The 15337-nt window shown below is 49.6% G+C and overlaps 1 protein-coding gene across 2 annotated transcripts in view; it reads right to left on the bottom strand.

Annotated features, from left to right (window-relative positions):
- Window positions 1-15276, bottom strand: part of ATP9A (ATPase phospholipid transporting 9A (putative)) — a 100596-nt gene extending 85320 nt beyond the window's left edge. For both annotated transcript variants that reach the window (XM_040248141.1, XM_040248142.1), the window contains exons 1-4: window positions 13970-15276; window positions 12927-13071; window positions 10604-10717; window positions 3373-3481 (exon numbers count right to left, since the gene is read on the bottom strand). In XM_040248141.1, the coding sequence (XP_040104075.1) occupies window positions 3373-3481; window positions 10604-10717; window positions 12927-13071; window positions 13970-13971 (370 nt within the window). In that variant the 5' untranslated portion in view covers window positions 13972-15276. The remainder of the gene's footprint in view (window positions 1-3372; window positions 3482-10603; window positions 10718-12926; window positions 13072-13969) is intronic.
- Window positions 15277-15337: the final 61 nt, after the last annotated feature.

Genomic DNA, 15337 nt, shown 5'->3' with positions numbered 1-15337 from the left:
ATTAAACACAATTATTTTGATGTCTCAGACAGTAAAGAATCTGCCTGCAATGTAACAGACCCGGGTTCGATCCCTGGGTCAGGAAGATCCCCGGGAGAAGGGCATGGCACCCCACTCCAGTATTCTTGCCTGGAGAATTCCATGGACAGAGGAGCCTGGTGGGCTACAGTCCATGAGATCGCAAAGAGTCGGACACAATGTAATGACTAACACACACACACACACATTTAGGGGTTACCTGGAAAAGCAAATGGCAACCCACTCCAGTATTCCTGCCTGGAAAACCAGTCTATAGCTATAGTCCATGGGGTTGGAAAGAGCTGAACGTGACTTAGGGACTCAACAGCAGCAGCAGCATTAAGGGGTTAAAAGGGAATCATGTCTGCAACTTAATTCTCCAAGGACTCAGAAAGGGTGAGGAGAGAGTATTCAAAAGCAAGAGGTCAAAAACTGATAGACCTGGGTGAGGGCAAACAGGAGCTTTCCACATAATTTTTGCAACTATTTTGCTAGTTAGACATTATCAGCACCCTCTACCCATTTGGGCTTCCCCAGTGGTTCAGATGGTAAAGAATCAGCCTGCAATGCCGGTGACACGGGTGCGATCCCCGGATCAGGAAGATCCCCTTTGGAGAAGGGCATGGCAACCCACTGCAGTATTCTTACCTGGAGAATTCCATGGACAGAGAAGCCTGGTGGGCTACAGTCCGTGGGGTCGCAAGGAGTCAGACATGACTGAGCGACTAACACTTTCACGTTCTTTCCCCGATTATTTAACTATATTAGTATTAATGCAAGCGTTGCTATTATAAACCAGGAAATGATACAGAACGTAGGTAAATATTATGGCTTACAATCTCACGATCAAGGACTTGTTTTGGTTTCCAAACTTTCTTGAATTCCAAAAATAGTATTGAAAAGTACATTTTAAGATGCCATGGGATAAAAACAGGAAATAGTCCTGCATGGGTACACATGCAGGTATCTGTTGCCCTTTGCTTTTGAACTTACTAAAAGAAGATCTTGGTGAAAACCCTTACTCCAGAAAATATTAAACGATTGAATGGTAAGATCAAAAAAGGCTTCTTTCTCTTCCTCTCTCTGAAATCCTCCAATTTTAGCTTCTTACCTTGGCCCTTTCCCCAAAGTGTATCAAATAACTACACCCCCACCCCCCTCCCCCACAGCGCTTTCACTTTCCAAGCTGGCGGTTTTCTTCAGTGTGTTCTTTTCTGGGGCTTTCGCAACAAACTGTGGAGCCAGGGTCTGGATTGACACTCAGAACTCTGCTCTGTTCTCCCCTCCCGTTGGATTGGCATGACAGTGGAAATCACGGACCACAGAAGGAGACCCACAAAGGAAGACAAGCTTTTAACGCTGGAGCCATCTGCCAGTTCTCCTTAGGGTATTTTCAAGAGCTGAAGAAGCTGAAGCAGGGGCTGAGAAAGGGGGTCTGCAGGGGAGGGCAGAAAAAAAAAATCATTCACGGGAAAAGCAATTGCAATATGAAAAGAAGCAAAGAAGGTGCGGAGCCTGGACGGCTGACGCACGGGGGTCCCCAGACCCTCCTCCTGAGCTCGATAGAGACCCACCGCACCCTCTCTGGTAGAGCTTCTGTCGGTTGCCGAGCGTTTTAAATGTTATAGTCAGAATATGTTATTAAGGGAGGATTTAATATACACGAACCACAAAAAAATGTCTTGCAGAGGGGTATTCTGGTTATCCCCATGGAAAGCCCAAGCCACCTGCCTTTGCAAAGATTATGTTGGGCTTTCTTTCTTTAGGTAGCAAAACGCCCTAAATATAAGTAGTTTAGCAATAATAAAACATTTCTATACCAACTCTAAATCCCTCCTTTTCCCAGAGACTGGCAACTTTTTAAGACCACCAACTATGAAAATCTGCTTAAATGAACTAAAGCAAAATACTTGCATGCGGTTGCTGTCTAGTCACTCGTCGCGTCCGAGTCTTTGTGACCCCGGGGACTGCAGCCCGCCAGGCTCCTCTGCCCATGGGATTTCCCAGGCAAGAACTCTGGAGTGGGTTGCCATTTCCTTCTCCAGAGGATCTTCCCGAACCAAGGATGGAACCTGCGTCTCCTGCCCAGCAGGCAGAATCTTTACCACTGAGCCACATAGGAAGCGTGCTGTCACATGTCTATACTAAAAAAAAAAAAATTGGGGGAGCCTTAAATTTCTCCAAAATTTTTCCTAGAAGGAAACTTCTCCTCAGATCCCAGAAACTACAGATGAACTGCTTCTTGTGAAGACTGAGGCACTTACCATAAAGCAGTTCACAGCCTGGCTGGGTGCAGGCTCCCTCAGGCATCTATCTTATCTCTTTCAGAATTCTCAATTTCCTGAGGCAAAGCACAGCTTTTATCCCCCTCAACTGCTCCTGAAACATTAATCCCTGAACAGGATCAGTCATCCTTGGGTGTTTAAGGTAACATTCTCATTTCTTACGGGAAATCTAGGTAGAATCCGTACTTAGAAATAAAAGTCGACGTCAGTTGGGTTGTTTGGTGGGTTCTCCATGGTGTATTTGAGTGGGTTTTTAAAATTCCACCATTTCAAAACTTCAAATGAAAGTCTGCCTAGACAGTTCTCCTTGGGTCAGATTATTCACTCTTCATTCTTCCATTGTGAAAATTTATACGATCCCTCAAAAGAAAACTTCACAGATGCAACAGTTAGTATGAAGCCTGGTGCCTTCTTAAAAAGCTAACACTGCCAAGCTGCCACATTAGTTCTGTGATGTTAAAAGGATATCTTTTAGAGCTCGGCTCCCTTGAAAACCTGTGTAGGAGAGTTACAGCCTCCACACCAAGAGAGCTCAAGTAGCAGAGAATCTGTCTGCAATGCAGGAGATATGGGTTCAGTCCCCAGGTTGGGAAGATCCCGTGGAGGAGGAAATGGCCACCCACTCTAGTATTCCTGCCTGGGGCATCCCATGGACACAGGAGCCCAGTGGGCTACAGTCCCTGTGGCTGCAGAGAGTCAGACTCAACTGAGCACGCACACGCCCAAACACCAACAGAAGGGCTGCCTCCTCAGCCAGCGGGGGAAAGGGGTGAGCACGGGGAGAATGTCAGGAGCGCAGTTAACCCCGGGTGGGTAAGGCGCAGGTCAGCCGTCAGCACGGGCTCCAGGGGCACAGTGATGGCCCAGGGATGTGGCCAGAGTCCCCCCAGTCCCGGGGCGCACGCTGGCCTCCCTGACAGCCACTGAGCGACGGTCCCACCCCCGCCGCCCACACCCCACGGCCCTGGGCTGCGAACTCTGCTCCCTGACGGTGAGCGGCCCGAGGCCAAGTTGGGACCCGATGCCCATCTCACCCCTGCCCCCCGGGGCTGGGCAGCAGGAGGCTGACCTCTGGCCGTGAGGCGGCTGTAGACCTGGGAGTTCACCTCCTTGTCCCGCGTGTAGCATCGGATCTCCTCCACCGCCTCTCGGATGATGGTGACGGCCAGCACGAAGCCCTGCGGGAGACAGAGAGGGGGGAAGCGAGGGGGAGCCGGCCTGAAAGCCACCGGCCTCCCCTGGAGCCGGGACAGAAGAGACCAGAAGCCACTCAGCAGGGCAGCAACTTTTTCACACGCGCGAGCCCCAGCAGGCCCACTTCTCTGAACCTCCTACCCCCGAGACGTCCCATTCTGTAAGGGCTCTGTAAGGGCTGAGCAGTGGGGACGGCCCTGACGTCTGTGGCTCACTGGCCACGTGCCGAGTACCACTGGAGTAACTTCCCCCCTTGGAGCAGTTCACCCCTGGGACGGCCACACTGGCCGGGAAGAGACCGAGACGCTCAGAGGTGAAGAGGATAAACTGGGCCTCCCTGGCGGCTCAATCGGTAAAGAATCCGCCTGCAGTGCAGGAGCCCCGTGTTCGATCCCTGGGGCGGGAAGATCCCCAGGAGAGGGAAATGCAATCCACTCCAGTATTCTTGGCGGGAGAATGCCACGGACAGAGGAGCCCGGGCAGATGACGGTCCATGGGGCCTCAAAGAGTCAGACACGACTCAGCAACTAAATCAAGGACGTCAAGGTCCTGAGTGATCATCCAGCAGCTCCTGTTCCAGAGTCTTTGTTCTCAGAGGCCACAACGTTCTGCACCTGCAGAAACTTGGATGGGTGGAACCAAGCAGGTGGGCCACCAGAGCACAAAATGAGTCACGAGGCCTATTTGTATTGACCTGCCAGTAGGGAAATCAACCTTCCAGACATAACACTGTTCAGATCAGTTCAGTTCAGTCACTCAGTCGTGTCCGACTCCTTGCAACCCCATGAATCACAGCACGCCAGGCCTCCCTGTCCATCACCATCTCCCGGAGTTTACTCAAACTCCTGTCCATGGAGTCGGTGATGCCATCCAGCCATTTCATCCTCTGTTGTCCCCTTCTCCTCCTGCCCTCAACCCCTCCCAGCATCAGAGTTTTTTCCAATGAGTCAACTCTTCACATGAGGTGGCTAAAGTACTGGAGTTTCACCTTTAGCATCATTCCTTCCAAAGAAATCCCAGGGCTGATCTCCTTGCAGTCCAAGGGACTCTCAAGAGTCTTCTCCAACACCACAGTTCAAAAGCATTAATTCTTCGGTGCTCAGCTTTCTTCACAGTCCAACTCTCACATCCATACATGACCACAGGAAAAACCAGAGCCTTGACTAGAAGGACCTTTGTTGGCAAAGTAATGTCTCTGCTTTTGAATATGCTGTCTAGGTTGGTCATAACTTTACTTCCAAGGAGTAAGCATCTTTTAATTTCATGGCTGCAATCACCATCTGCAGTGATTTTGGAGCCCCCCAAAATAAACTCTGACACTGTTTCCCCATCTATTTGCCATGAAGTGATGGGACCAGATGCCATGATCTTCATTTTCTGAATGTTGAGGTTTAAGCCAACTTTTTCACTCTTCTCTTTCACTTTCATCAAGAGGCTTTTTAGTTCCTCTTCACTTTCTGCCACAAGGGTGGTGTCATCTGCATATCTGAGGTTATTTATATTTCTCCCAGCAATCTTGATTCCAGCTTGTGCTTCATCCAGCCCAGCGTTTCTCATGATGTACTCTGCATATAAGTTAAATGAGCAGGGTGACAATATACAGCCTTGACATACTCCTTTTCCTATTTGGAACCAGTCTGTTGTTCCATGTCCAGTTCTAACTGTTGCTTCCTGGCCTGCATATAGGTTTCTCAAGAGGCAGGTCAGGTGGCCTGGTATTCCCATCTCTTTCAGAATTTTCCACAGTTTATTGTGATCCACACAGTCAAAGGCTTTGGCATAGTCAATAAAGCAGAAATAGATGTTTTTCTGGAACTCTCTTCCTTTTTCAATGATCCAGCAGATGTTGGCAATTTGATTTCTGGTTCCTCTGCCTTTTCTAAAACCACCTTGAACATCAGGAAGTTCACAGTTCAAGTATTGCTAAAGCCTGGCTTGGAGAATTTTGAGCATTACTTTACTAGCGTGTGAGATGAGTACAATTGTGCGGTAGTTTGAGCATTCTTTGGCATTGCCTTTCTTTGGGACTGGAATGAAAACTGACCTTTTCCAGTCCTGTGGCCACGGCTGAGTTTTCCAAATTTGCTGGCATATTGAGTGCAGCACTTTCACAGCATCATCTTTCAGGATTTGAAATAGTTCAACTGGAATTCCATCACCTCCACTAGCTTTGTTCGCAGTGATGCTTTCTAAGGCCCACTTGACTTCACATTCCAGTTCAGATAAACACCAATAAAGATTCCATACACTGCTGAAGATTTTCCAATATCCTTAACTTTTTTTTATTATAAGGTGTGTGTGTGTGTGTGTGTGTGAGCTCAATCATGTCCAATTCTTGTGACCCCATGGACGATATCCCACCTGGCTTCTCTGTCCACAGAATCTTCCAGGCAAGAATACTGGAGTGGGTTGTCATTTCCTACTCCAGGGGATCTTCCTGACTCAGGGATCAAACCCACATGCCTTGTGTCTCCTGCATTGGCAGGCAGATTTTTTACCACTGCGCCACCTGGGAAGCCCCCACTCCTTAACTATTGTATTGGTTAAGATTCCTCTGCAAAGAAGGGGACAGGTTGAGGTGGGGACTTCTTAACTTGGCCACCAGGTATGTGGATTCTTAGCTCCCCTAGCAGGGAACACACCTGCACCCCCTACACTGGAGGCAAAGTCTTAACGACTAACCGCCAAGGGAATCCTCATGTTAAAGTACTGACTGCATAAGCACCCATTAGTAAAAGGAAAATTTTAAGCCACCCCACCTTCCCACGTTAGATATCCCTACTCATAAAACCTGGTGCGGACTGGTGTCTGTCACCCATGGTAGGAATCTATTTTCGTCTTGATTTTTCTTCTCGTATCAATAAAAGCAAGAGCAGCCATTCATTTTTCTTACAAAAGAGCCTTGTCATCTCTCTTTTTAAAGTCATTTTTTTTTAATACAGAGGGCACAATTGCCCCTGAGGTTAGCAGTCATGAATTCTTTGAGGATTTCATTTTCATACTGTTTACCCCGTGCAATATATTAACTTCGATTCAAAGGACGTTAAATTTCTTATGTAAACCTAGCCAGAGATGTGCCGCTTTGTGGAACCCCTCCCAAGGCCCATACATCTTTGCCATCAAAAGGATTTCTCCTGTTTCCAATCAGAAGGAAAGTACACACTGAAGCCACAGCAAAACCGGTACATTTCAGAATGAAAGCATGACCAGACCACATAGGGAGGTGAGAAAACCTGGTCAGGAAAAGCGTGGCCCGCAGTCTGCAGAATCCCCGCCCCCCAGGCTGCCGCTTTGTTCTGGGCCAGAATCCAGGTTTCGGTTGTTTGTTTTTCCAAGTGTTCAGCTTCTAGTTCTCTCTGCGTGGGCCTGGCTAAATCCCATCGATGTTAATGGGAAGTGTGTGCTTACCACAAAGACAGGAGGGGCTGACCTCCCTGCTGCATATGAATACTGCTTCCTAAGTCACCTGCCTGCCAATGCTGCAGACACAAGAGTCACAGGTTCAATTCCTGGGTCGGGAAGATCCTCTGGAGGAGGGCGTGGCAACCCATTCCAGCATTCTTGCCTAGGAAATCCTAAGGACAGAGGAGTCTGGCGGGCTACAGTTCAAGGGGTCACAAAAAGTTGGAAACAACTGAACAACTTAGCACACAGGCACATAGCCAGGTGCTGGGACCCAGAGCTGAAAGTGACTTTCCAACTGAGTGAAACTCCTTAAGAGCCAGGGGGATCACACACACAAGTTACCATATCTATGGCCTCCCCCCAAGCCCAACACACACACACACAGAATCCTCACCAATCAATCCCAGGGGACCTGCCATCTCTTAAGCTAGAAACTGCTTTACAAAGAGATGCAAATGTGGTCCAGATATAAATTGCAACCTTCCAGCTTTGGAGGTCCCTAAGGGCCAAATCACTTCATGGCAAATAGATGGGAAAACCATAGAAACAGTGGCAGACTTTATTTTCTTGGGCTCCAAAATCACTGCAGATGGTGACTGCAGCCATGAAATTAAAAGAAGCTATGACCAACCTAGATAGCATATTAAAAAGCAGAGACCATACTTTGCCAACAAAGGTCCATCTACTTAAAGCTATGGTGTTTCCAGTAGTCATGTATGGATGTGAGAGTTGGACTGTAAAGAAGGCTGAGCACCGAAGAATTGATGCTTTTGAATTGTGGTGTTGGAGAAGACTCTTGAGAGTCCCTTGGACTGCAAGGAGATCCAACCAGTCCATTCTGAAGGAGATCAGCCCTGGGTGTTCATTGGAAGGACTGATACTGAAGCTGTAACTCCAATACTTTGGCCACCTGATGCAGAGACCTGACTCATCTGAAAAGACCCTGATGCTGGGAAAGATTGAGGGCAGAAGGAGAAGGGGACGACAGAGGATGAGATGGTTGGATGGCATCACAGACTCAATAGACATGAGTATGAGCAAGCTCTGGGAGTTGGCGATGGACAGGGAAGCCTGGCGTGCTGCAGTTCATGGGGTCGCAAAGAGGCGGACACGACTGAGCAACTGAACTGATTGAAGGGCCAAAGATACTGAGAAAGAAGCTTGAGTGGCAGTGGAGGCTTGGCTAAACTTGTAAGGATATCAGAGGTGGTGACAGTGAACAGACAAAACCCTGCAGGTGCTGAGACTCTCCCGGAAAGCTGCACGCCAAGAGCAGATTCACAGGAATTCCCTGGAGGCCCAGAAGTTAGGGCTCCATGCTTCCACTGCGGAGGGCCCAGGTTAGATCTCTGGTTGGGGAACTAAGATCCCGTAAGCCGCAAGGTGCAGTCAAAAAAAAAAAAAAAGATCTACTAAAGCAAAACTCCTGAGAGAGATCAGAAAAGCAGCTACTCCTGCTGGGGGAGGCGGGCTGACTGGAGAGGGTCAAAAGGAACTTTCTGGGCTGGTAAGAATGTCCTGCCCCGACCACGGGTGCTGGAGACACCCAGGGAACTGAAAACTTGGTATCGTGTAGAAATCTAGATTTATTATTTTACTGATTATCTCATCTGCTTCCTGAGGAACATCTCCCACGAATACATTAGCATCGAGAAAGAAGTTACCAGGACTTCCCTGGGAGTTCAGTAGTTAAGAATCTGCTTCCAATGCTGGGCATGTGGGGTTGACCCCAGGTCCAGGAACTAAGACCCCACACAGCACAGGGCAGTTAAGCCTGCACACCACAACCAGAAAGAAGCCTGTGCACCTCAAGGAAAGAGCTCGAATGCCACTAAGACCCAATGCAGCCAAATAAATAAATACCTTTTTCAAAAAAAAGAAAAAATGTTCCCAAAAGCTAAGACGTGTAATCCACACGATGACCAACAATGGCACTGGTACCAGAATTTTAAAATTCAAATGAGGACATTTTCTGAGAATTTTCTGTGTCAGGAGCTATTTGCAGCATTCTACTTGCTGTACTTCACTGTACCTCCCAACAAGCCATGGGAATAGACACGATCACCCCCTACTTTACAGATGAGGAAACCGAGGTTCGGAAAAGCTAGTTCCAATCACACGGCTTCTCAAAGAGGCTGCAGGACAACCGTCTGGCCCCACAGCCCTTGTTCTGAACCACTGAGCTCACAGCTGGGCGTGAAACGAGAGGACTCTCGGGGCGGTCAGACACCTTTCAAAATGTACGTCAGCCAAGCACTGGGAATTGATTCTCTGCATAAACATCTAGGGGACTTAGGGGAAACCAGCTGCAGTCACCAGGAAACAGGTGTCCTCCAGTTGTCTTTGACCCCAAGCTCCCTTCTCTGCAGCCCCTGGAAAGCGAGGAAGAACTTGAGCAAGACGACTGCCTCCTTCTGTCTCTGAACCATCACAGGAAACTCTGGCCATGGGGCACTTGGAAGCCCCAGGACTGCCCGAGGCTGCTGGTAACCCCGGCTTCTCTCTACAGCCAGAGACCCAGGAAAACCAAGACTCGGCTGTTTGCATCAGGAGTCAGGTTCTTGGCTCCTCCTGGAAACTCTGAGCATCATTTCAGCGAAGAGACACGGGCTAGAACTGGAGTGGGGCTCTCGCTGGAAGGCCCTACACGGGCCCTCACTGCATTTCCTGAGGGGCTTCTGCAGCCCCCGGGGTCAGCATCATCGGTACTGACATGCAGAATACATCCCAGGCCAGAAACGGGTGTAGCGCCTGCCTTCGAGCTGCGTTCAACACTTTGATCCTTGATCACCAGGCCCAAGAACCAACCTGGTCTCCCCCTGCAGAGGGAGCAACTCTATTCTAAACAGTTTCAAACACCTTGACTACACATCTGAGCTAATGTAGTTTCCCATAAGTTTCCAACTTCCAGAAAGGCACTGCGGCGACTTAAGACAGAGGTCTCTGTACCTGAAGATAAAAAATACTTAATAAAAGGCCACACCACCCTCTCCAAGGACTCCCTAGTGGCTCAGAGGTGAAGAATCTGCCTGTGATGCAGGAGACCCAGATTTGATCCGTAGGCCAGGAAGATCCCATAGAGAAGGGAATGGCCACCCACTCCGGTATTCTTACCTGGAGAATCCCATGGATAGAGGAGCCTGGTGGGCTACAGTCCATGGGCTCACAAAGAGACTAAGCGACAAACACTTTCACCCCTGTTCCGAAGAAAACTACTAGCTTTGGTGAAGAACCTTCCAGACCTCCATGTATTTACTTACAAGCCTCAGGTGAGTCACACTCTGTACACAGACATACCGAAGAGCAGAATCATGGTCAACCCCTCACGCTCACATAGACTCCATCACAAACAGAAAACAATTCAAAGAGCACAAGCCATGGGGTCGGAGGCCCTACCTTTCTTGGGACCCAGGGCCCAGTGCCCAGCAATCCACGGTGAGCAGGCGGGAACCGCTTGCTGAAACAAGGAGAGCCTGGACAGCAGATAGACAGACGGAAGGAGGAGCCCAGGCGCCGCGGCCGTGGGCCCTGGCGGTGGGCGGAACAGAGCACCACCAGGAAAACCTCAGGGGCTCCCAACATGTTGGCCTGGGGGTGTCCTCTCCCTTGAAAGACCACGTCCTGTTCCAGCCGCCTGAAGGACAGAGACCCGGCGGCTGCCCAACCTCGGACCCCCTGAAAGGATGCCCCAACTGACTCACCAGGGGAACCCAGTAGGTATAGAGCGCTCCGAGTCGCATCTCGGGGACGAACTGGGAGCAGGCGAGAAGCAGGAAGTAGAGGTTGAAGAAGTATTTGAACTGGTTAAACAGCACCTGCAATGGAGAGAGAAGACTCTCGAGGCTGGTGGACTCGGAGCGAGGCAGATGGGTGACCCTCCAAACACTCCATCAGGAGAATGCAACTCACGTGGTACCTGCACCAACACTTTACACTCTGACACCTGTTTAGGAAAACACACCTGGGTGATGAAAACATCATTTGTCAAATAAAGAAGCAAATGATACCCGTGGGAATTCTAAACACCAAATTCAACACAGCGGGGACCTCTGGGTGTGGGGTCTCTGACAACAGCTGTTAGGCTTTATTTCTTAAACCTCTTCTCCAAGTGCAGAAAAGGCCACTCCAAATGCCACTGAAGAGGGTTTACCAAAAAAGGCTTAGGTTGTAAGACTGAATCAAAAGAGAGATACATTGATATCTTGATGGTATGATTTCAACGCCAGAAGTAACTACAGCAGAATTCCATCCCACGTGGCTGGAGGGTTCTGGCGGTTTCCACTGGCCCCACATGCCCTGGGAGTGTCGCCGACACCCCAACTCATCTGGCCATCAGGCAACAAGCGGAAATGCCCTGTCTGCTCAGGGCACCGTCCGGGCCCTCGCTCCTGCCCTGCCGTGGGGACGTGGATGCTCCACACACCCCAAGCGGTGCAGCTGCGAGATGCAGGAGAGTGGCCTGATGTGCCTCAGAGTTTCCATGAATGAGAAATTAACTTGCACTTGACTTTAGATACTGAGATTTCAGGGGCCAAGGGGGAGGGTTGAACCAGGTAGCAATAAATGGAGTCAAAAATCACCCTTAAAGAAACATTCAGGGGCTTCCCTCAGGGCTCAGTGGTAAAGAATCCGCCTGCCAACGCAGGAGACACAGGTTTGATCCCTGGTCCGGGAAGATCCCACATGCCATGGAATAACGAGACCTGTGGGTCACAACTATTGAGCCTGAGCTCTGTGGCCAGCAAGCTGCAACTACTGGGCCTGTGTGCCCCAGGGCCTGTGCTCCACGACAAGAGAAGCCTCTGCGGTGAGGTGCCTCCGTATTGCAACTAGAGAGCAAACCCCTGCTCGCTGCAACTAGAGAAAAGCCTGCAGGCAGCAGCGAAGACCCAGCACAGCCAAAAATAAATCAATTATTAAAAAGAAATTCAGGCTAACCTTACGCTACAGTATAAGGTATTTGTTTCCATGTTCTCTCTCAGTAAATCAGTGATTTATTTTTTTTTTTCTTTCAGCTTTGGAACTGATTGTTGCTGCTGCTTCTACAGCAGCTGGTGTAGTTTTGCAGCTCACAATGGATAGAAATCCATATTTAACTTAAGGGTGTGCTGGGTGGGGGGGAAGGTTTTCAGAAGGCTTGTCTGTTGATTTGTATAAATTAATGGACAAAACAGACAGTCGCAGAGCAATATACTACTAGGCAAAACAAACATTAGCAAATGCGTTAATAGAAAATCTCTCTGGATGGAAGTATTAAAATCTATCTTACAAAGATTTCTTGGGACTTCCCTGGCAGTCCAGTGGTTAAGAATCCACCTCCCGAGATTCCCTGCTGGTTCAGCGACTAAGACTCCAAGCACCCAATGCAGGAGGGCCCAGGTTTGTTCCTTGTTCTGGGAGCTAGATCCCGCAAGTCACAACTCAAACTCAGCAGAACCAAATAAATAAATATTTTTTAAAAATTTAAAGAAAGAATCCACCTCCTAACGCAGAGGATGCAGGTTTGATCCCTGGTCGGGGAACTAAGACCCCACATGCTGTGGGGCAAGTAAACCCTTAGGCCTCAACTGCTGAGCCTGCACGCCTCAGCAAAAGACCCCATGGGCTGCAACTACAACAGTACAGCCAAAGGAAAAAGAAAAAAAAAAAATTTCTCTACACTTTTATCTCCCAGCTTTTCTATTCTGAATATGTGCTCCAAGATGGTAATGGGGGGAAAGATAGGCACTGATTTTTTTTTTTTGTAACAAAGCTAGGCCCTCAAAATATCTTTTTCACTCCTCTTAGGCCGAACACACCAAATAAATGTGAAGTTATTCCAACCGATCAGGTGGAGTCTCACTGCCTTGCAGACAGAAGGCAACGTCTTTCAGGTGCTCAGGACTAAGGGAGGTGAAAGGCCAGGGGCTGGGGTGACGTGGAAAAGACACGATCCTGAGGCAGGAGCCTCGGTCTTCTAAGACGGGTTCCACTGCAAATGTGGTGTAAGAAGGAAAAAACGATGTTGTCCCGGCCCGTACGTACCCCAGGCAGAAAGGTGAAGAAGTTGTACTTCTGATTGTTGATGACATTTCGAGGGTACCGCTGGTCCCTCTTCTCCGGGTGCCCCAACCAGACTGTGCGGGGCCTGGGCTCGCCTCCACCGCAGCATCTCAGCCACTCGCCGCACCTGTGGGAAAGACACAGCCCCACCGTCAAGGCCACGCCCACACCGCATCATCACTGGGTCAGAACCACAGCCCCACATGGGGCTTCATCCTTCAGTGGGCAGGGAAAACAGAGCTGATGCATCTAAGAAGCCAGCTGTGGTCCAAATCAAAGATGCTTTGTCCCCAAGCCCAAATTATTTAGAAAAGCAGGATCTGTTTTTTTTTTTTTTTTTAAGATTTAGAAAGTAAATACATAACAATAAGAACTTTTATCACTTTGACATGTTTCAGATGAGAGAGGAAAGCTCAGGACAGCTGAAAAACGCCCCCAAGTCTGCCAAAATGTGAGAAACGGCCGAGTCTGGCCTTGAAGCTGGTCTGTCTTATTCTCAAAGCTATCAAGAGTGCTAGTCACACCAAGATTACTATCAAAGAAGAGAAGGAAAAGAATCTCCTTCCATACTCATCTCTCCTTTTTAGCAACACATTAGAGGAACACGCCAGGAAGATGATGACTCAGAGCCCCACATAACCGGGAGATGGGCCAGCGTGCTAGCTGTAGGCAAGCTGACCCCAAGGGCTGCCCCCAGAGGGCAGCTCCTCAGGTGCTCTGTGCGAGGGCAGGGCCACCTGGTCACCTGCCCAGCTCTGATGAGATTAGGCTGCTCTGAGACACATATTCTCAACCCCGACTCTCGCCCAAAAAAGGCACCACATCCTTCAGGAGAGCCCGTGAACAAGGCATCTTGAGAATTACGACCCTCATCAGCCCCTTGTGGTAGAAAGACCACAGGCAGAATGTTCCTACCCGGGCCCCAGCACACACACAGGCTGCTAGGGAGGAAGCCCAGCCCTGCCAGCCCCTTGAGACGCTGCCAGCTGAAAGCAAACCATCTCGATGTGGCCATCACGACTTACATAATTACTTGTCAGCGGCAGACCCGCCTTCTGTCCCTTCTCTTTCAGACCAGGCATGTCCTGCTGAGGTGCTGGGTACAGAGCTGAGCACACACAGGCCGTGGGCTCAGGACTCTAAACATTGGCAAGCCAGCAAGTCGCCTGCTCAGATGCTCAAAATTTCCATGATGAAACACGATGCTCTTTCTTAAAAATAGCGTCCTGGTCCCAGCAAACCAGTGCTGGGGGTGGGGCAGGGAGGCTGCTGGTGGCTCCCATGAGGACAGGCTTCACTTCTAAGTAACTCATTCGTGTTGGCCAGAGAAACACAGGGAAACCTGGAGGAGTCCAACCCCGTTCCTGCTCCTGGGTGTGAATCACCCAAGCGGGCCAGCGTGGGGCGAAGTGCCAAAAGAACGGGGGACGGGGCACGCGCTGAGCACAAGCACACCCTTCCGTCTGCAGAAACCTTCCTTGTGGTCTTTGACTCTGCCGTGCACCAGCAATTCTCTCCCTATCCTGTAATAATCCTGTAATGATGACGCCCAGAGCAGAACGTTTCTAAGGAAAGCTGAAGAGAACCACAGACGGTCGGGCTGACTGTTTATGTGAGTTCTGTTTGCCTTCTGCTGGCAGAAGGTTCCACACAACAAAGGTTAAACTCTCCGAGGCGTAACCTTCAGGCATGCACGTGCACAGGGCAGCTCGTGCAGGGCAGCCTGCGTGAGGCAGCGAAGACTGGAAACTAACCTAATCGGCCATCAGAACAGGGGGCGGGGGCTGGCTGGGGCTTCCGTGGCGGTCCGGCAGTTTAGACTCCCCGCTTCCAATGCAAGGGGTATGGGTTCAATCCCTGGTCAGGGAACTAAGACCCCACATGCTGTCTGGTGCGGCCAAAAAAGTATTAAAGGAAAAAAGGGGGTGCTGGTCAAACAAGCAGGAAAGATTCATACAAGGGGATGCTCAACAGTCTTTAAAGGAGGAGACAGAGCTGCGTGTGCTAAATGGTCCTATTTGCAAGATCTGCTAAATGGAAAAGGCTGAAAGGTGTGTCCAGGATGCCATTCTTTGCACGAAGGCAAGAGGATAATGAGCAGACGTGCTTGAAAGTGCAGAAAATCTCCATAATGAGCTGATAACGTGGGTTCCTTTGGAAGGAGGGGGTGGGGGGCCTTTTCCTATGTATTCTCTGGTCACACTGGACACATATTACCTATGTAGGGGGCTGAATGTGCCCATATTACCTATGTGTGGGGCTGAATGTGCACCTATTACCTGTGTGGGGCTAAATGTGTGCATATTATCTATGCGTGGGGCTGAATGTGCACATATTACCTATGCATGGGGCTGAATGTGCACATATCACCTGTGTGGGGCTGAATGTGCACA

This window comes from Oryx dammah, unplaced genomic scaffold (genome assembly GCF_014754425.2).
Source record: "Oryx dammah isolate SB20612 unplaced genomic scaffold, SCBI_Odam_1.1 HiC_scaffold_10, whole genome shotgun sequence".
NCBI classification, from domain to species: domain Eukaryota; kingdom Metazoa; phylum Chordata; class Mammalia; order Artiodactyla; family Bovidae; genus Oryx; species Oryx dammah.
Note: the sequence above shows the minus strand (reverse complement) of the source record. Positions and strands in the feature narration are given on the sequence as shown.